Raw genomic sequence first — 23,001 nt, 5'->3', positions numbered from 1 at the left:
AGTTTGTTTGTTATAAAAAAAATGTATTGATCGACAGCCCTACATTACACACTTCATGGATTTTAAAAGTTTTTATTCTAAACATTTTATCTCCCAAAAAATAAAGATCCCAAAGCAAATACTTATAAAAAATATTGTAGTTTTATTAAACCTATTCATGGCAGATCATTTCCTTTTCTGAAAAGACGGCGCATCTGTCAATTAAATACATCTAATGTACTTCAATGATGGTGACAAGAAAATTCAAAAGATAAACAACAGAAAGTAAGATAAAAATGGTCTACATGGTACCACACAGTATCTATGATGGCCCGTTTCCACTGAGTGGTACGGTTCGGTTTGGTACACTTTTATGGCCGTTTCCACTGTCAATAAATGTAAGTAGATAAACGAAATGTTCAAATAGACTGATATGAGCAGCATATAATAGTGAAGAAAACAATACAGCATGCATAACATTCAGAAATACAGGAATGGAAGGGGTGGGGGTGGGGGTGGATATTGAAAAAAATATAAATATATACAATATTTCATTATCTTGTTCCAGGTTTAATATCGGTAGTTTTTAAAGGGCCAATTTGATTTTTCCTCCAAACAGGGGGGATCTGCAAGAAGAAAAAATACAATTACTATAAAACACTGTAATGTTGAAAACAATTTGTGCAAAACAAACATTTTATGAGTATTACTGTACATACAGGAGTTGGAGAGCTGGGTTCTAAATGTCGGCCTAGAAAAGAGAGAAGCTTTCTCCAGATAAGTCCACTTCCTAGAAACATGAATCCTGTCACCAGCCAAAACACACGTGGGTCCTAAACATGCACGCGCGCACACACACCCACACACACACACACACACACACACACACACACACACAAATATATATATATATATATATATATATATATATATATATATATATATATATATATATATATATATATATATCAATAAACAATGTTTTCTCATACCCATTTTAACCCTGGGTAAGGAAATGTTTCACACCTGTAAATTGAGAACTTGAGCAGCGAATCTAATGTCACTGTCAGTGTTGGGGAAAGTTACTTTTGAAAGTAGTGCATGACAATATTGAGTGACTCCCCCAAAAAAGTAATTGTTACGTAGTTACTTTTTATGGAAAGTAATGCGTTATATTACTTTTGAGTTACTTTTGTTGTGCCAAGCCTGTGGCATCATATTCAAAAAGACTTGAGGCTGTAATTGCTGCCAAAGGTGCATCAACAGAGTATTGGACAAGGGCTGTGAATACTCATGTACACATGATTTTTCAGGTTTTATTTATTTTAAATAAATTTGCTACAATTTCAAAAAAAATTTTTTTTCACATTTTCATTGAGGGGTATTGTGTGTGGAATTTTAAAGGAAATAAATGAATTTAATCTATTTTGGAATAAGGCTGTAACATAAAAAGTGGGAAAAAGTGAAGCGCTATGAATACTTTCCGGATGCACTGTACACTTTACAAAAATTGTACCAACCTCTTCAAAAGTAGATTCCAAATTCATCCCAAACGCCACACCCATAAGCCCAAACAAGGAGACAGAGAAGGTTCCCATGGTGAGCTGGAGGTTCAGGCGCATCATGACATTTCGGTGACTAAAGACAAGTGAATAAGGTAAATTATGTTAACACTAACTTTCCCAATGAATTATTTATAAAACATTATATTTAATATTACATGTTTTTCCAATGACTTTGTAAAATGCAAATTGACTAATTTGCAATAATTTGTACAAAAAAAAAACATATTAACAAAATAACTATTTCTCACAAACTGTTGTTTACATATCAGTGTACAGGGTACAGTAACAACAACAAAAACACAATGATGACAAAAGAAGAGATTAAGGCCCAATCCCAATTCTACCCCTTAGCCCTTCCCCTTACCCCTACCCCTCGTTTTGCGCGTTCCTGTGAAGGGGTAGGGGTGTCCCAATTCTCTTAAGCTTGAAGGCGTATGGCTAAGTGGAAGGGGTAGATAGCCAAAGATTTTTCAGGACCACACTCGAAACCAAGGGATAGGAAAATTTCCCAAGAATACACCAGCCTCAACGGCAGGATCGCTGCACTTGGAAGTAAGGAGATCCACAAATTAGTATTTTTGTCATTATTAAGAATTTTTACAACAAACAAGTACATGTTTTATTATATTGATAACCATGTTCGTGTTATACAGTCATGCTTTAAAAAATTCCTTTTTACAGTGTCTGGTAAAATGTGGTAATCTTGTTTTTGGTGTGTTTACATTGAAGAGTATGGCCACTGTGTAAACGCACAGTACAGTTGCGATTTTATTGCAACATTATATAGTTATGTTAACATTATATATGCCTTTAGTGATTTTCTGAAGATAAATACCAAACAATAACACAACTGGAATGACTACAGCAGTCACGATCCTCTGATCTCATATGAAGCAAGAGATCACAATGTCATATGATGACGTGCGCAGGTGTTGTAGTGCTGTCCCATTTCTTAGGGGTAAATTTTGAAGCCCTTCCCCTTCATACTCCGTTTTAAGGGCCAAAGGGAAGGAGAAGAGGTAGGGTTACAAAAATAGAATGGGATTGGGCCCAAGTTAGAAAAAAAAAAAAGTAGAAATACAAATATTAGAAGTAGAAATAAAACCCCATCGAAAGATTTGATGAATGACATTTATATGCTCAAATAAACATGATCTTTCCAATATTTCCAACTCCATGATTCACATATCAAATGTTGGTACTGCCTCAGACTTGGATTGTTGGAAAATAAGTCATTAAGAGAGCAAAATGCTGAGGGAAACTGCTTGTTTCATATTTGTTCAGCCCATTTCTAGTGTCAGTGTTAATGTGTACAGACCTGGGGCCTCATGTACAAAGACTTGCGTTGAATTAATCCTAAAACATAGCGTGCAGACAAAGCTGTAAATGTGCGTACGCACTAAAACATCAGATGTATGAAACCCTGCTTATGCGGAACCCCACGCATATGCTCTTTGTACATCGGAATTAACGTGAAACTCAGTGCACGTGCATGAGCGTAAAACCCCTCCCTGCCTCCACCCCCGTATAAATATGGTAATGACTCCACTTTGGCAAAACCAAATAAAAAAGCAACAGCAAATGTTAGGAAGTAAAGAAACTTCACAGAATGTGAATTGGAGGTGCATGCTCTTATCGGAGGTACACCAGAGAAAAGTTTGTCCTCTGGAATAATTAACAAAAGAAATAAAATTGAGAGGGAGATTTTAGCTGATGCGGTTAATGCAGTGGGGCCTGAACATCGCACTGTGAGTGAATTAGAAACGAAATGGTCCGATGTAAAGGTGCAGGTTAAGAGGACAACAGCGGCGCACTGTCAAAGTGTGTTTGACGTCTGAACTAACACCCTTTGAGGAGAGAGTTGCCTCAATTGTGGGCGACACTTTACTGTCTGGAGTAGTATTCGTGTCTGTGAGAGACACAGATGTATTAGAGGAACACTTTGTTAGGGTGGTATAGCAACACCCCTCCACTTTTATCAAGGTAGTGTCACCGGCATTTCAGCTGCCCAATCGCCTACTCTTCAACTGAACGAGTGTGAAAATGGACATCATTGTACCTTGGTCAGTTTGTGAGTTGTTGAGAGGGGTTAACAGCCCCATCTTTAATGGAAAACTGCGATCTCCTGATAATTACGCTCAATAAAATAAATTCAAATAAAAAACTTAGCTGGAATAATCCATCACTCACCAAGAAGCCACTCATCGCGCACCCTGCCACCTCGGAGCCTCCTTGCTGTCTCTCTTTCTAAATTTGGACCCAACTCAGCACAGAGTTCTAGATATGTTGTTCAAGACAGCTCTTTGAAATCTGAAACGGCTAATAAGCCAGTCATCATCGTGGGCCAGAAAACCACTGTAATTCCCAAAAAATTAGTTCCCTTAGGATTCGACCATTGACAATGTCAATGTGTTTAATCTGCAACGGGACGGTAGCAATCATAAAAAGTAGGAACGCAAAACGTCAAACCAAACAGAAACAAATTATAATATATAACAGCAAAAACAAAGAATCCTCAAACTGGAAATCTAATCAAAGGCATCAGAATAGCAGCTCTTTAATAAATGGCCTTAGCAGAAGGCATCGAGCATATCAAAAACAGTCAAAGCAACTGATTAATATTATTCAACATATTTGTAATCTTTAACATTTTTATAAGTAACTAATTTAGTTACACATTTTTGCTTAGTAACTGTAACTAATAACTGTTACTTTTATTTTGTAATTAAATTACGTAACACTGTTACATGTAACTAGTTACTCCTCAAGACTGGCGAACGAACGCCACCTCATATGATATCGCTCAGGTCCTACTAATAATATATAAGTAAATCCATACAAATTTTAGAAGAAAGGCCAACACTTTACACAAATTTAAAATTTATCTAAAAGAAAATGGGTTAAAAAAATGTAATACCTTGTCAGATGACGTTTATTACTTTTTAATACATTTAAACTTCATTTACTACCTTTTACAACCCCGTGGACACCCTGTAGAAATATGCAGTATATACTGTGTGTGTCTGTGGCTGCGTCCAAAACCGCATACTTCCATACTATATAGTACGCTAAAATCAGTATGCGAGCCGAGTAGTATGTCCGAATTCATAGAATTCGAAAAACAGTATGCGAGAAGTACCCGGATGACTTACTACTTCCAGCGAGATTCATTCCCATGCATGCTGCGCTATCCCATAATGCCCCGCGAGCGAATTCATGAATGGGAGTAAAGCGACGCTAGAGTGACGCAGGCAGGTCACAAGACCATGACAATATGGCGGATGTAGTACGTTCGAATTCCATTCATACTTTTCATGTTCATACTGTATAGAACGTACTTTTCCAACGGCCGAGTAGTACGTTTAAACTCAAATGCAGTACCTACTGAGTAGTAGGCGGTTTCGGACGCAGCCTGTGTGTGTGTACTATATATCTTAAAAATAGACCATTTTTTAAAAAATATTCTCAGTTTTTTTAAACTGAGTAAAATAATATTTTTTTTTGTAAAATAATAAATTTTTCATGACACCTACCTGAATTTAAGGCTTTTTAAAAAAATTAACATGTTAAAAGCTTCTTTTGATTTTGTTTTAAAAGCAGAGTTCAGGGTTGATTCTTTATTTTGCTATTTAATATTGTCAAATATTCCTAGCCAAATATATTCTAGTGCTGTCAAATTTAGATGAAAACCATCAAAAATGCTGGCAGTAGCTGGCAACTTTCAAAAAAGAAAGAAAAAAAGAAAACGCTGGCAGGGAAAGCGTTAGAACACAGTTGTTTGTTCTCAAAGTAGTTTTGAACCAAGGCCATGATCACCACTAGCACTGTTAAAAGTCCTTACATAAGACAAAATAGTAGTTGATACTGTACCTATCCAGGTTAATGAAAATAACGCTTTCAGAGTCATCGATGAGGTCTTTCAACTCTCTGGCCTTGTTGCCCAGCTCTTCTGCCTGCATGAAGTAATTTTCCAGCAATAACTCCATCTCTTCAGCGTGATCTATGCCCAAACTGCTCTCCTCACTGGCTCCAGGTGTCACCATTTAAAGAAAGGCAGATTAAGGTCAGATATTTATCATTTTAATTTTGCTACGAAGTTAAATTATGTGATGACTTACAACACTTGCGGGTCACTCCACTTAGTGAGGCAGAGTTCATCTATCAGTTCATCTTCATCCAGGATCTTTAGCAGACTGTCTTTGAACACTTTAATGTCTGTCTCCAGCTCTGAGAGGCTGCAGGAAGAAAAGTTGTGATATTGTGTTACTCTCAAAGCTTCCACTCTAAAAAAAATCTTTAGAATAACTTTCTACCCACCTAGAACATTTATGATTTAATAATAATAATAATAATAATAACAACAACCACAACATGTTTATAAGTGGATTATTTTAACTGCACACTTTGTGCCAACTTAACTGTAAGCAAGTAGTGCTCGCTGCAGGACCAAATGGCAGGAGCTGAGCTATAGCTCAAACTCCCCTTCGTGATGCAGCGGTTCATCCACTTTCCCTAATTGCATCTAGTTAATCTATAATCTCCTAATGAAGCTAATTATGTTTCTGTGATAGTAGATTTGGTGAATGCAATCTTCTCTATCCCTGTATATCCAGAGTCAGTAATTTATATTCAAAAACAAATGCTGGAAATGGACTGTTGTGCAACAGGGCTCCACCAATCCCCCACCTGTATTTTAGAGGAATTGTCCAGAAATGTTTTTGAAATTTTCTTCCACCAAAGAGAAACACCCTCATCCAATATGTCGATAATTTGACAAATCGATATTACATCCAACAATGAAAATGTATTCATGCAAGTTATTCAAACTTAAAACAATAAAAATCGGTTTAACACTAAAGAAGAAATATTGAAGAAAGGTTAAAACCTGGAACCATCACTTTTTATTTGTACTTTTATTCACTTTTGGTCAGTTTAAAACTAGACAAAAGACGAATCTCTTTCCAAATCCAAATCCAAATCCAAATCGTGGAAAGGATTGTTAAACTGCATTAATTAGGGGAACACTTCTCAAAAAGACATTATAGTTTGAACTGCATCTACACTTTGACCATGTTAGTCAGGAAAACTGGTGATATCAAGCTGAGTCCGGTTTCTACAAAGTTTTTTTTCCTTCACTTCAGTCAACTGGTGAAGTTTTCTACTTGCCACTGTCACTGTCACCCATTTCTTAGGTGGGGCTGGTGGAGCTGCGCATTGGTGTAGTTCAGGGGTCTCAAACTCGCGGCCCGCGGGCCATTTGCGGCCCTCAGTGCATTTTGTGGCCCGCGCCGGCCGCTGTACACTGACAAAATCAGCGGAGCGGGGAGAGAGAGCGCTCCCCGCTCCGCTGATTCTATCCGTACACAGCGGTCACTGGCATTCCCCGCCCGCCGTGTAAACAAAGGGGCGGGGATGCCGGTGACGTCACCACGCACCCCGCCCCTTTGTTAGACGCTGTGACAGGCGGGAAGTGTTAGGAGGGAACTCGCGCCGGCCAGAACCAAGGTAAGCTGTTCCCGCCCCTGCCTGCCACTTAGCTACCTATCTGCAGCCTGCCACCTACCAGGCTACAGCCTGCATCTTATATATATTATAGGTAGATACAGACTGGTACAGACTGATGTGACTGGAGTGGGGTGGGGGTGTTTTATTTATACATATATACGCCTTTTTTTTAGGTGAGGGAATGGAAGTTTTGAGTGAGTTCCCCCACTTTTTCCCCTAGGACTTCAATAAGTCAAAGTACAGGTCTAGACTTAATGATGATCATCTTCAAGACATACTGAGGGTCTCAACTGCTTCCGCTCTAAAGCCAAATGTGGTTCAGATTTGTGAGAAGAAGCGCTGTCAAGTCTCTGGCAGCAAGGAGTATGCAAAAGATGCCATGTTCAGAAGAACTGTTCATAATCTTCACTCAATGTTCTATTAATGTTCAGGACACTTCATGTTCAGAAGAAATAATTAAAACTGTTAATAATGACATTTGAGGACTTTTTTTTTGTGAAATCCCTTATGCGGCCCAGCCTCACCCAGACTTTGCCTCCTGCGGCCCCCAGGTAAATTGAGTTTGAGACCCCTGGGCCCGGTTTTTCAAAAGTGATCCACTAGGATTTTGGATAAGGGATTGGATCATATCCTGAAAATGGGTTTTTCAAAAGAAAAAATGGATTACATAATCGGATTAGATCACGTAATCCAATCTTGGTTTTGATCCGGATCAAACCTTTAGTTTGGGTTTTTCAGACCTTTTTTGTAGGATCTGGATCACTTTGATCCAAAAAACCTGGATTAAACTGATCCCATCAGAAGGGTGGATTTAGTGTGGATTTCATGCCCAAAATGGAATGAAAACTTTAAAAATTATTAAATAATACTATTTTTGGATCATGCAGTATCTTACGAGATATACTATTTATTCATAAGGTTTTAATTTTATTTGTTCATCTGTCAGGCTATAGTGATTATTGGCTTTAATGTATTTAGACTTTCAATATAGGCCTACAGCAAAATAGAAAGAGTTTGGCCTCATAAAATAATCCCCCAAACAGCTGTCAAAATTGACCAAAAACAATACATTTTATTCTGTTCCTATATTTATATACAATTGTAAAAAGAGACTGGGCAGAAGTTCAGCTTCATCTGGCAAAGGAACAACTGACTCTGACCAAACTGCAACAAACCAAGACCACACTTGAGATCTGCCTCGTAAAGAATACGCTCAGACAAGCTGCTCCCTCCACATCAGATGAGGAAGTCTGACATTATTGTGGAGGTTTCAACATTGTCTTTTTTTTATTCAATGCATCTATATTTAAAACTTATTAAAAATATCCTCAATGTACAGTGTTGTAGATCTCAGATGAGTGGACTGCTGGAAGAGGATGGGGTGGGTTTTTTCTTGCTTTTATTATTTATCATTACAATTATTTTATCATTTATAAAGTGTTCTTAGTTTTCATTTCAAATAAAAATAAAGTTATATTTACCCCACACTGGCTATTCTACTTGTTGCTCTTTACATAGGTCTATCTATCCATCTACATTGTGATTGAGCACTGGTAATCCAGATTTAGTGAACCTGAAAAGTTCCTATCTGGGTCAAATTGATCCAATCCAATGTTGCTTTGAAAAACTGGCTCAAAAAGTAAGCAAAAACAGGATTACTAAATCCGGATCAATTTTATCCGGATTAAACCTTTTGAAAAACCGGGCCCTGGTGTAGTTGCTCTTCAGTGGATCAGTGTCTTCAGCAGTGACATTGGCTTTACACTGATCTGAAAACTGGACTTCAACACTGTTATTTATACTAAACTGAAGGCAGTTTTAATTTACTAGACATACACCAGCATTCTACACTACTCTCCTACCTGCCTGAATTGCTAAAATGTTCTACAATTTTAATTATGGCTTTTAATATCTTTTCATCAGCTATTTTAAGCTTTTTTGACACAATATACACTGTGTAAAACGCTATAGAAATATTAGAATTTTTTAATTTAATTAAATTTGTTATTTATTATTATGTGGCAAGTTTAAAAAAATTGAGGATTCCAAGAGAGCTAACCTGACTTATGTGAATTCAAATCATGAGATTAAATAGTAATAAAACATATTTGAGTTGATTTTGCCCAGTAACAAGAAAAAGGGTCATATTCAGAGAATACGGACCATGTAATGAAATGACTAAATGGATTTACCTCTCCTATCCCATATAAACTTCCTTTGTTACATGGCTAGAGAAAGATTAAATAATGCAGATTTGCAAGTCAGTTAACTCACCTTTTGCTGTTAAGTAGGAGCATATGGAGTTTGCTGCGGTCAGCAGAGAGGAGCTTTGGGTCGACCAGCGAGTCCAGGCAATCCAAAACCTGAGGTTGAACTTCATTCAGCCGTGTATGCAGTACATTCACCTAGACCAAAACACACACTTATTCATAAAAAATGGCAAAACAAGATGACACACAAGCATGGAAAAATAAGTAGAAACAGAGACCATGAAGATATCCAAATATCCACCACTTAAGCTTTAAATGTTTGTGATGCTAAGCTAATCGGAAAGCTCAAGACTGCATTTATTTGGTCATATATATGTATATCAGGGTAAGTGTATTACAACTTAAAATTCCCATCAGATTAAATATTCTACCTTTCTAAATATGGGATTTTTCAGCTCTGAGAACACTAGCTGTTTTTGTTGCCTGTGCCTTTAATGCAAAAGAGCTGGTTCTGCCCACAGTGTCAGCCAGATGTCTCTCTAAGGCTCAGGTGTGCATCTCTATTTCCTGCTGCATCTCATATGAGATAAACAATGACAGATCCGAAGCAAGATGTCCCGTTTATGAAACATACTACAATAAGAACTTTCATAATGCTTGTTTAATGTATTTGTTGTGGAGTTAATTCAAACCTTTCTGCAACGAGTTACACGCAATGTTGTTACAAAGTTTCTGCATGTGTTTAAGTTATATATACACATATATATATATAGTATATATAAGTATTCTTTTGATGCATGTAGTTATAACACTGTGTAGGCTCAATAGTAAGGCATGCTTGCTCCTGTTAGTATCGTCAATCTGGCAACCTGCATTTGTGTTGAGTCATAAGAGGAGAGGTCAGATGAAAAAGTCTTTCCTAGTTGAATCTTACATACAATACCTGTAACTGAGGCAAGTGAGGCCTGCTTTGGATGTTGTTGTGTGGACTATGTGACCTCTTGGATGTGTTATCGCTGCACTCTCGAAGTAATTTTTTAAGTTACATTTTCAGCCGCTCCTGGAAAGGTTCTTCACTGTTCCATGTTTTTGCCATTTGTAGATAATGGCTCTCACTACTTTGTCCTAAAGCTTTAGAAATGGCTTTATAACCTTTAACAGACTACTTAATCTCAATTGTTTTTCAAATACTTTGGATCTTGGCATGAGATCAAGCTTAAAACTTTTGATCTACCTTAAATAGTCAAGCAAGTCCTATTTAAGTGATTGCTTGAATTGCGAACAGGTGTGACAGTAACTATGGCCTTGGGCTGCATCCGAAACCGCATACTTCCATACTATATAGTATGCTAAAGTCAGTATGCGAGCCGAGTAGTATGTCCGAATTGATAGATTTCGAAAATCAGTATACGGGACGTACCCGGATGACTTACTACATACATCCGCCGAGATTCTGGAGTGCACATCTCATGCATGCTGCGCTATCCCATGATGCCCCGCGAAGGAATTCATAAATAAGAGTAAAGCGACGCAATTGACGCAGGCAGGTCACATGACCATGACAAAAGGGCGGATGTAGTTCGTCCGAATTCCATTCATACTTTTCACGTTCATACTGTATAGAACGTACTTTTCTAACCGCCGAGTAGTACGTTTAAATTCAAATGCAGTACCTACTGAGTAGTAGGCAGTTTCGGATGCAGCCTTGGTGTGACTAGAAAACTTTAACTCAGGTGTGATAAACCAGTTATGTAATAACAAGGGGGAAGCTCTTTTCACACAAGGCTATATAGTTTTGTAGTTTGTTTTCCATTAACGATAAAAGTCGTAACTTAAAAACTTTATTGTGTATTCATTGCAATATCTTTGACTGATATTAAAATTTGTTTAATGATCAGAAACATTAAAATAAGAAAAACATGAAAAAAGAAATCGGTAAGGGGCAAACACTTTCACACCACTGTATATTAACAAACTAAACGCATCACTAAAGCCTGGTGTATACTTTTGGGTCAAGTGACCGGCGTGACCCACGGCGCATGCAACGCGCGTAGCTGTGCATTTATACTTCTGCACGCTGTCTCTGTTGGTCTGAATTAACACTTCCGAAACGCTAGTTGGCAGTGAGGTGTAAATGTTCCTCTGTTTCGAGTTTCTTTTCTGCTGTTTTGCTTTTCCTGAACACTTCCGGGATGTACAAGTGGCTCAAACTCGCTCATTTTGAGGCAGAAACCGGCGGACGTGCAACAACTTTAACTATGAGGTAAAAACAAAACAAAACTTTCCATCAGGAGCTCCTTCACGGGACTCCACACTTGTAAACAATCGCTCCATTGGGCTCGCGTCCAGCTCGCGGCATTCACGCGGCTCTCGGTCCCTCCAAGACTCGTCAGCGATACCAAGCCGACCAATCACAGAGCTTGCGCCAAGCGTCGTTGCGACGTGTAGTTACAATTTTTAAGAGGTGCACGTCAGCAACGCCGACGCCCACGGCGAAGGGCTATGCGTCAGCGCCGTAGCATACGCCGGCGTTTGACCCAGTAGTATAAATCAGCCTTAATAAGTACTAACAACACTATTATAAATGTAGTTGCAACAGTCATTATAATACATTACAGGTTTTGTTGTCTTTATAGATACATTTATAGAATTGGTATGATTGATTATAAATAATCTAATAATTATAATAACTAAAAATGTTAATAATTATAAAGTGACTCATATTATAAGTAACTCATATAATCATAAGCATGACCACCATAACTATTTTTAATAGGAGTTATATAGTTGTTGTTTCTTTCATTAAAATGCAAGAAAAAATATTAAGCAGCATAACCGTTTCCAACACTGGTGACAATATAAAAGGGGGTCACTATACAAAGTTAAAACAAGATATATCACAATGGAAATATGTTACAAATGAATCACTGATGAAGATCATAAGAATTGCAATATTAATATAGTTTTCTTTTGACCTATGAGAACAGCATTTCATTTAATATACTGATTCCAAATTTTGAAAGTGGTTTGATGTTTCAAGTTATTATTAAACATTGTTTTTGTTTTAACTCTCTAAGGCTTACCCTGTGCTGCAGAATGGCTTCCAGAGCTCTGAACTCAAAAGGTAGAGAGTAAGTAGCCAAATTTCCATCTCCTGCCAATTGTGGCCCAAGTTCTAACACCAGCCATTTCTCCAGACCAAGACCTCGGAAATCCAGAACCAACAAACAGCTTGAGGTAACCACTGCCTTCAGGGACTTCACATGAAAATATAAATAAACAAAAACAGAAAACAAGTTAGTCTGCTAACTGCAGCATATAAAATGTATCTGGTATTAAGCTCATGCTAAAAACCAACTTTCATTTATAAAACAATCTTTAGTACCTCTTAAACTCTATTCAGATGGTAATTATTTATCAAGGGAACATAAGGAATTTTCACTATTTACAGGGGCTAATTGGTGAATTACCTTATTTTTTAACTAAATTATTTTTATAACTTTTTAGTGATTTTTACCACTGAAATGTACCAGACAGTTGCATTTAGCGGACATTTTCATGACATTAATATTACAAAAGTGCAATTTAATTTGAACTATTTAGAGGACAATGATACAAAACACAAAAATATGTAAAATAGGCCAGCAAAAGGTAAATTTTTAGTGTATGTATATATATATATATATTAAGGGTGGAGCCGAACCCGAATACGGTATTCGGAAAGGCACGAATAGCGTGTTTTTACGAATACTTGATTCGAACAAATACTTGAAAAATTATTTGTATTCGGGAGCAAGAAAAACACTATATCAAAAAGCAGCGTTTCCTCATGAGACCACAGTGCATGCCCGCGTGAGTGAGTGAGTGAGTGAGTGAGAGAGAGAGAGAGAGAGAGAGAGAGTGAGAGAAAGAGAGAGAGAGAGAGAGAGAGTGAGAGAAAGAGAGAGAGAGAGAGAGAAAGACACACGCTCAGTGCAAAACGCGCCAAAGCCCGAAACTGAAAGCAAGACGTGACTGTTAAGGGACTGTTTCATATGGATTTATTAATCATTCTTACTGTTCAGTGATCGCAAACTGCCGTAGTTTATTAAAGACGCAAACCTCTCACTGCACGTCAGCTGCGCGCCTTCAGCAGACCTCCTCATTCCTGCAGCACGAGAGCTTAATGATTGTTTATGCGCGCCAAAAGTGGCGGATCTGTCCGGTAAAATATCTGACTGCGTGTCACCGCATCCCTAAGGACTGTTTGGCGAAATATTTGACTGCATGTCACTGCATAACAAACGACTGAAACGATATACATAGAGAAATCTCCACTGTGCCACTGTGCGTATGGCAAGCCGTTTTAGCATATAAACCTTGTTGAGACTATCCATAAATATATTTAGAGATATCTCTACTTATATTTTGACTTGTCATAATTATAATTCAGATTGGAAATATCTGCAAATATATTATGACTGACTAGTCATATTCCTCCATTGAAAAATATTTGCAGATATCTCTAAATAAACAAACAAACAAACTTTGTGTCTTTTTTTGTGGCAGGCAGATGATAATAGCAAGGCTGCATCTTTTAGTATTATATAGAATACTTTTGTTCTGCCAGATCTCCCAGGCAGGGTTTTATTTAGATTTATTTAGCTTATTTTTGGAATTCTGTCCATTGGAAAAAAGTTCTTTCAGAAGAAGAACAGTTTTTTGAAGTATTATTTGTTTTTATTCTGTCTATTCAGTGTCCTTAAACAAGAACGGTGGTGGTGGGGTTCATAATATTCACAATGGTATTTTATTGGTTGTTGGTTTAACCATGGATGAGATAATGGCTTCTATGTTATTTTCTTTTCAATGACATTTCTTATCACATGTTCAAAAACAACAGCCAATATTGCATATCTATAATTTATATAATGGGTATAATTAAACAATACTTTCACTATAACGTAAATTAGAAGTGTAATAGAAAAAATATATATTTCTGCGCCATTTTGAATTTTACTCGAATACAAATACAAATACAAATACTTTTCCCCCCTCAACAAATACAAATACAAATACCGGCTGCTCCGCACATCCCTAATATATATATATATATATATATATATATATATATATATATATATATATATATATATATATATATATATATATATATATATATATATATATATATTTACTTACAAACACATATGCAGTTGAAATTATGAATTATTAAACCCCCTTTGATTTTTTTTCTTCATTAAATAATTTCTTGATGTCTGATGATATTTTTTTCTTCTGGAGAAAGTCTTATTTGTTTTATTTGGGATAGAATAAAGGCAGTTTTAAAATTTTTAAAAACATATAACGAAATTATTAGCTCCTTTAAGCTGTTTTTTTGATAGTTTACAGAACAAACCATCATTATACAATAACTTGCCTAAATACCCTAACCTGCCTAGTCAACCTAAATAACCTAGTTTAGGCTTTAAATGTCACTTTAAGCTGTATAAAAGTGACTTGAAAAATATCTAGTAAAATATAATTTACTGTCATCATGGCAAAGATAAAATAAATCAGTTTTAATAACTCAGAAATGAGTTATTAAAACTATTATTACTATTAAAAATCTGCTCTCCTAAACAGAATATATATATATATATATATATATATATATATATATATATATATATATATATATATATATATATATATATATATATATATATATATATATATATATATATATATATATATATATATATATTTATACACACACACACAATTAAATAAAAGTTTATAAGCTTTCATACCTCCATCCGAATGATGATAACATTGTTCCGTGATGTAACACTTGTTGAGTGTTGGAATCTCAGATCTCTTGCCTGCAAACCGATCTCCTGATACAGTTCAGTCTTCTTTTTTGCTACAGAACGTAAAATAAAACAGAGAATAAATAGTTAAAATCTAGCATGGTATAATTGGGCCACAAAACACTTAAAAATTCAACAAAATTATTTATGTGAAATAAAATTAAAACAGAGACTGCTCAATTTAAAAAGTTGAAAAACACAGCCGAAAACATTCCAAAAAAACACTTGTAGCCAATCAGCAGTAAATGACTTATAACTAAAATGATCATAAATGCCATGTTTTTTGTTTTTAATGAAATGTTTAATTGAGTGGACCTTGGTGAAATAGGGTGGGCCTTAGTGGATAAGTGTTCAATAACTTGTTTTTTTTTAATTTATGATTGCAGATAATATAGTAATTAATTTAAGGAGACATTTCTGAGTAGCCAACCCTCATTTTGAATAAAAATAAATTAACAAATTTGCAAAACTGTTGATAATCCATAATCGTTTACTTTTTTCACGAGGTTAATGAAAAACTGACCTCGTCATTCATCAATAAATATATAAATGTAAAAATTTATTTATGCTTTTTTGAGCTAGAAACAACGAAAAAAAGATGATGATGAAAATATTACAACATAAATAAAAAAAAGCTTTATCACAGGCTGTGGTAAACTTACTGGCTTTAAATTAGAGGTGTTATTTAAAATATGAATTAAAACACAATAAAAACATTTCTTGATTGTGAAATTATGTTGCATTAATCAGTCCTGTGGAAAACACTTCACAGAATAAAACCAGGTGGCGCATACAGATCAGTAATGATCACCAGTGAAAGATGTAGAACAGTGAACGGCGCCATTTTACGTTTCAAATACAACCAAATAATCTACACATTTTAATAAATAAGCTGTAGTAGAAGTATACTAAATTAAGCCCAATAATAAACAAAAAAAAATATTTAGATGCTAACTAACTGCGAAAAAGCAGTGTTCTAAATAAACCTATATTCTTAATGTCCACATGAACGTGAATGGACGTGGCTTGTTGTTTCTACTGAGAGCTGAATGGTGAAGTAGGCATTTCATTTAGAATGATCAGGGAGGAGGTTTTAGGAGAGTTGATACAACCTAACACGCAACTCCTCAACATTTTTGTTTGCTGTCTAAAATGACAGTTGGAGGGGTGTGGTTCAGTATGTTAGCTACGTCAAAGAGCTTAGAATGACCAAGAGGCGACACTCTAGTGTAATTTGGGAAACAGCCACTAGAGGACGCGGCGGCTATTTTGGAATGAAAACTCCAATAGAACAACAGCATATTATAAGTCTGTAAAATAAACTATTGAAAGTGCTGATGATTGTGATAGTACGTGTTGTACTGTCATCTTTCAGGTTGTATCTTAGCTTTAATGCATTTTTAAAATAAATAAATAAAAACAAAGCAGCTGCTTGCCATCGCGACAGTAATGAGATCCAATGGACGGCCGATCACTTTCACTCCAAAATGGCAGAATCCAGGGCTGTTGCTCGGCGCTGATTTTGCAATGGAACGTTCTATTGAGTGTCACCTCTTGGTCATTCTAAGCTCTTTGGCTACGTCCAATACCTCAAAATCATGTAATCTGAGAATTTAACGGAAAAAAACAGGAAGTGCAATTTTTAGATTTTAATTTTAGATTACAAGAGCAAACTTTTTTTTTAATGACATACACAGATTAATTGTTCACCACAAAACTGGCTATGTGAGCTAACAAAATTATATAATTAGTTTTGATTTTATTTGTATTTGTAAAAACACATATAAAAACACATACATTCACATTACCCTTCTTAAAAAGTAACTAACACATTTAGCTACTTTATTATTATTATTATGCAAAGCGGTACACAAAATTACATTAAAACACTACAAATACAGAGAGAAAAGCAAAGAACAAAGAGGAAAGCAAAAAAAAACTGTGCAGTACACATAAAGGTAGGTGTATGAGCCCGAAACTAAAGACGCAACGTCACTTTTAAGGGACTGTTATATATGGATTTATTATTCATTCTTACTTTTAAACAAACATGAACTGTCATGGTTTATCAAAGACACAAAGCCCTCACCGCACAACAGCTGCACCTTTAGCAAACTTCCTAATACAATTACACCAGGACCTTTATGATCATTTAGAAGTCAAAAGTGGTCGATCTGTTTGGCAAAAAATTTGATTGTGTCACTGCATATCAAATGACTCAAACGATATAAATAAAGCAATCGCCACTATACTGAGCGAGAGCACTTCCATCTGTTAAACTGAACAGTCGAATAATCGATGGCTTAAGTGTGTCCAGGTTCTGTAGGTAAAAAAATGCAATGTGAGTACAGACTAAGGAGAAAATTAAAGGGAGAAGGGGGCAATCACGCTTTGGCACAGTTCAAGGCAACTGTACCCAGTGTGAGCATGCCCTTAGTCCTGTAAGTTTGGCTTTCTTTGGAATGGAAATAATGGTAAAGCATTTAAAGCAGGATGGCCCTTCACACAGTTTCAATGATCTCTTAAAGATCAGGGTGAAGGTGGGGCCAGCTGATCAGCACAAGATTTTAGACAGCCTGGTTTTTTACAATCTGGGCCTGGTGCTTTTATCCTCTTCTGCTTTCAGAAAACCTGTGGCACATCTTCACTGAACTGCAGGAGTGGGGAAGATAAGGGATGGTGGAGGTGTTAATGGTCGTGTGAAAAGCAGTTCAGAGTGGGTGTAGGATGCTATCTCAAACCTACAGTGAACCTCTGATCGTCTGCTAGTTGTTTGCGGTCTACAGAGATACTCTATGAAACTTTTCAAACTTTTCCACACAGATGCTAAGTCGTTGAAAGAGAACTGACTCATTAAGCCTCCTTTCCACTGCACATGACAAACGACAAGCGACAGATCAGAAGTGATTTATTTCCAATGGAGAGCAGTCTGGGAGCTGCGTGGAGTTCCGATCATCTCCGTATGCGGAACATTTGGATCCGAATTGAGCTGCGAATCCGTTGAAATATTTGAACTCCTGCAACTAGACCGTATACGACCGGCCGACCAGATGTGATGTAATCCAGTGTTGTACAAGCAAGTCTGTGCGCGCAAGATGAGAAATAGGAGTTTATTTTGTTAATTTTTGATTTTTATAAAATCTATATAAAAAAAATCTGTTCATAAATGTAAGTAAGAAAGTAATAAAAATATATATTTTTTATGTTGTCTCCACATTCCCTCCAATATTTTATCGGCCTATGAGTTTCTAGTATTCATTCATTAAACCATGTAAACGCACAGAGAATAAAGGCTCTTGCTTTTGCGCTCCTCTATTTCGGACACTGAGAATCAGCTTCTCCCTCATGGTGCACGACAACTGAAAATACTGTACGACTGCCACAAGGGGGCATATTCCGACAGTCGTGTCCAAATGTCGTGTGCAGTGGAAAGGCAGCTTTAGTTTTTCAGAATAGCTCCTTTTTGCCACTCTTATCTCCTTTTCCAGTGTGTATTTGGCCTACTTATACAAGGCCCCTCTCCCCGATCCTGTAAGCAACCTTTAGCCTGACATAGCTGCCTGATTTTTACAGTGAACAATAGTTTGTCATTGTTGTATCCAAGTTGAGTCCTGGTAGGAATGCACACATTTGCACAAAAACGGATATAAGATGTTATAGTCTCTGTGAGCTCATCCAGGTAGTTTGCAGCAGCTTAAAAAAAAAAAAAAAACTCCAATCTGTGAGGTCAAAACAGGCTTGTTTCACAAGTCACACACTTTAATAGGTTTGGTTTAGCTGCTTTCAGTCTCTGCCTATATGTTGGTATGAAATGAATCAATCAATGGTCAGAATGCCCTAAAGCTGCCCATTGGACAGAGCAGTTTGCATCCTTAATTGTGGTATAGCAGTGATCCAAGATATTACGGTCTCTGGTGGGACATATTTTACACAGGTAAAACTATTCTAATCGTGCAAAGCTGATGTAGATTGTGTTGTTATGCACTGAAGTTTTGCTTATGCCGAGTTCAGACTGCATGATTTAAAAAGTAGTCATGTCACAGATGTTTTCACACTGCATGACTATCTGGGCTAGCGTTTCGTCGCTGCTTTGTTTACACTGCAAGATGGATCGGCGACAGGAATATTCTCATTGCATGACTTTACTATATGAAGAACCGCCGACAACTTTGTCCAAAGTACGTCTCAGCCAAAAACACGTAGTATATTTTTTGTTATTAACTACATTATGAGAAAGAAGCCTTTAATGGGGTAAAAAATGTACATGTTTGCTCACCTGGGTTTAAAGGGAATTAGCCATTTCTCCTCAACGTTGATAATAAACTAATTTCTTTCTGTATGAAACGTCAAACAGACACGGTTGCTCCTGAGTCCTGTCAAACCTCCACTAGTTTTTCCTCCATTTCGTGGGTCCAAATAAACCGAAAAAGAGCGCTTTTAACTTCTCCCCCAGCCTCTCACTGGCCTGCAGCAGGTATACACACATGCACACGCAAGTGAATACTGCTCTCTCATTGGCTGTAGGCGATGGCTGGTGTTATTTTCAGTCAAAACTTTAGCATGCCAAATATCTCACAGGCATCGGCGACTCATCGGCGATTCTCTCAGATCGCGTCTTTGAAAGTTCATACTGTGTGATTGTCACTCACGTGCACGAGCACCGATTTGCCTGTGATTTCAGGCATTTGTCTGCGATTTCTCAAAACCTGTCGGCGAACCAAAATTGGGGCTAAAATCACACAGTCTGAACTAGGCATAAGGCTCTGAAATGTTCTGGTGAAAGATTGATGTGATTATTTTCAGCTTCATAAGGGACCTTTTACAGCATCAATAATATACGTTTTAATTTAGTTTAACAACAAAACATCAGTAAATAGCGCTATTCTGCCTAGCCTGCTTTACTGACACGAAGTTACTTTTATATTCACATTGGGTCATGTTTGAACAATGACAGCCTGTGATGCGCTCTCTATATTATTCACCATGCTACTCTGAATATTAGCACTGAAATAGCATGTAAGTGTGGCTTAGTTTTAAGTATAATTCCTGTACGCCGCCGGCCAACCACTTACTACACTTTTTACTGGCGAATGGCATGAACTAGTGGGTTGTCTGCTGTCATGTCACACTGCGCTTGTTTGCGATTTCAGGAGGCGTGGCTTTAAAACACAGTCTCTCCCTTGCCGTCCAAAGATAATATGCTAACCGGTTAGCATTTTGGCAGATCACCTACTGCACCTTTATAATTAAAGATATAGTAGATGCACCTTTAAGTATAAAGAAGCTGCCTCCGAAGCATCTTTTGAACCGAAGGATCGTGCAAATTTACAAATTCAACGTGTAAAAACAATTTGATCACACCAATTGAAAAATGTATAGAAGTTTCTTTTACAACATTAGAAATGATTTCATAAAGTTTATTTGCATGTAGATTCTAGTCTGTTTGGTTTGCCATTGGTGAAAAAAGATCAGTACAAATTTAAAGTCAAAATTTAGCATTGTATCCAACAGTAGCCATATATAATTGCCTAAAATAGTTTTTTTTTTAACCATATATTTGAGAAATGACAATAATAATAGCCTAGTAATATTAACCTTTATTTAGCAGGCAGTATTAGGCATGCAATATCAACAACTCTATTTTGTCATATTACAATATTTTCCATTTAATTTTAATTACACAGAGTATTGCATCTTGTTTTATTGCCATCTTTTGGTCAGGGGTAAATTTTTTAAATAAGTTTCTACAGAATTGTAATAAAAAATTGAACCAAGTGATTCTTTTATCCAGAATCGTGCAGCCCTAATAGTGCCACTCGTTAAAATATTTAAGCTTGATTAAATTACAGATTAATTATCAGTGTTAGACGAATATGTTGTTTTAACAGTCACCCATTTAATGTCCGGTAGAGATTATATTTCAAATAATAATAAAAAAAGAAATTCATAGTGTTGCACCTAACTTCTTATGTCTGATATAAAGCATATTTCTGACATTTCTGGATAATACCCATCCGTACCATAATAATACACTTTTTTTTTTTTTTTTTTAAATACACAGACACATACACATATACATAGCACGTTAAAATCATAAATCTCACCAAATGTGGTCAGGCTCCCATCTGGCTCAAACCTCATCTGTTGAAATAATAAAGTTATATATTAATCATGGGTGTTGCTAGGTCTATTTAAGGGGAGGACGCAGCCCCCCTATATTTCTACGCAGCCCCCCTAAAACATTTGCGATTAGCTCATAAACTTTACACTAAGTTATCGGCTCAGTCCCCTTTAAAATTGATAAGAGAACGGCAGCAGATTTCCCCGTCTTTTGTTTTTCATTTTTATCAGCAAGCCACAGCCATGGACAGCCAGAGAATGAGGTGTGCGTTTATTGAAAAATTGTTATAATATCTGCTTATTTGCAGTTCTTTGATATAGATAGCCTTGTATCACCTGTCTCCCAATGTCACGGAGGAGTAGTCGGGTTTTCTCTGTGTTCACCTCATCAGCATAGCTGTTTCCTCCAGCGAAAAATGTAACTATTAACAAACATTTCGCTATTTTTATTTCAAAATAAAACCACCAATAATAAACACTTTACAGTTTGTGTGGCATTAACTGTACCATACAATCTTGCACAGAAAGGATTAAACACAGTGACAGAAGCACTTAGAAAATGTACTCATCATAACTGTCACTGAGAGAGATAGAAACATCAAGTGTTGTCTATATTTAAAATAAATACTTATTTATTATTATTATTATCATTTAGATCGTAAAATATGTTAATTAGCCTGCTGGTTTAAAAATATACATTTATATGTGTGTAATTTAATCAGAAAAGTTTATTTATTTAATACATGGAAACAAAAAAATGCACCTGAATATAGAAAGTGGTTTTTAGTAAACAGATGGGGTGAGCCAATTTGGCTTATTCAGAACTCAAATGGCTGTGCCTGTCTATGTAATACAGTAGATTACTAGCATACAACCCATATTAAACTAACATTTGAAGAGTATTACTATTAAATTACTACTTATGAATATAACATTAGGCTTTATCTATATAATTATATAAATATATATATATATATATATATATATATATATTTTTTTTTTTTTTTTTTTTTTTTTACTTTATAAGAAGCTAAAATCGCCCCTGATATTAATCATAGATAAACTTCACTAACATACACAATGTTTGTCTTACCACAAGAAACACTGGAGCAACACTAGAAAGAGCTGCCTGCGATGAATCTGTGCTTCTTTGGCAAAAGGAGAGGTCTGAAAACAGAAATCAGTGCAATCATGTTCGAGCTGCTGAGCATTAAAACAGCACACAGGTGTGGCACCTACATTGTCCCTCAGCATTCAATATTGTGTTGCGATGTGTTCGTCCACATGTTGATGTAACAGAGCGTTTGAAAGGTGATCTTGCGCACTTGACAGAGCTCCACGTCCAGCACTTCGCTGAAACTTTCCACAGACTCTCTCGAAACGCGAACTTTAAACATGGCTCCATACTTTTAAATGTTTGAGTTAAAAGTCTAATTTTACTGTAGCAGACGCCATCAACACAAAATGTCACGATGTCATTTATTTTGGTCTTACTAAAAGTCCCACACAGCTTGATGGTTTTGCGATGTTGCTTTCTCTGTCAACAGTTAAAACAACATAAAATCGAAAAATAAAAGAAAATTAAGTCTATATTGGATGACTTCAGCTGTAAGCTACTGTTAAATCGCATGTGGTTATACATGTATACTAAAATTTAAAGGCAGTTACCATGTTTTCTATCGTAGGCTTCCCCATTTCAAAAGTACAACATATGACTATGAACGGAACTGTCTTCTTCTTCTTTCCTTTATTAGCGGATCGCACTAGAAC

General features: G+C 36.3%; 1 protein-coding gene across 4 annotated transcripts; it reads right to left on the bottom strand.

Moving 5' to 3' along the window:
• Positions 1-122: 122 nt before the first annotated feature.
• mrs2 (magnesium transporter MRS2) lies at positions 123-22,950 on the bottom strand. 4 transcript variants are annotated; one of them, XR_015511003.1, is made up of 11 exons: positions 22,471-22,950; positions 22,325-22,398; positions 21,216-21,252; positions 15,052-15,164; positions 12,343-12,516; positions 9,324-9,454; positions 5,663-5,779; positions 4,957-5,567; positions 1,500-4,573; positions 699-812; positions 123-605 (listed from the first exon to the last, which is right to left on the bottom strand). XR_015511003.1 is itself a non-coding variant. In XM_087286631.1 (11 exons), exons 1-11 carry the CDS (start codon positions 22,634-22,636, stop codon positions 534-536), a joined length of 1,269 nt encoding a protein of 422 aa, XP_087142757.1. In that variant the 5' UTR covers positions 22,637-22,950; the 3' UTR covers positions 123-533. The 4 variants fall into 4 exon arrangements, 2 of the variants coding, with proteins under 2 accessions (XP_087142757.1, XP_087142758.1); XM_087286631.1 differs by having other exon boundaries at positions 1,500-1,617; positions 5,415-5,567; XM_087286632.1 differs by having other exon boundaries at positions 1,500-1,617; positions 5,415-5,567; positions 22,900-22,950.
• Between the last annotated feature and the right edge of the window lie 51 nt (positions 22,951-23,001).

Source organism: Danio rerio, chromosome 16 (genome assembly GCF_052040795.2).
Source record: "Danio rerio strain M-AB ecotype USA chromosome 16, GRCz13ab, whole genome shotgun sequence".
Classification (NCBI taxonomy): domain Eukaryota; kingdom Metazoa; phylum Chordata; class Actinopteri; order Cypriniformes; family Danionidae; genus Danio; species Danio rerio.
This window is presented reverse-complemented; position numbering and strand designations above follow the sequence as displayed.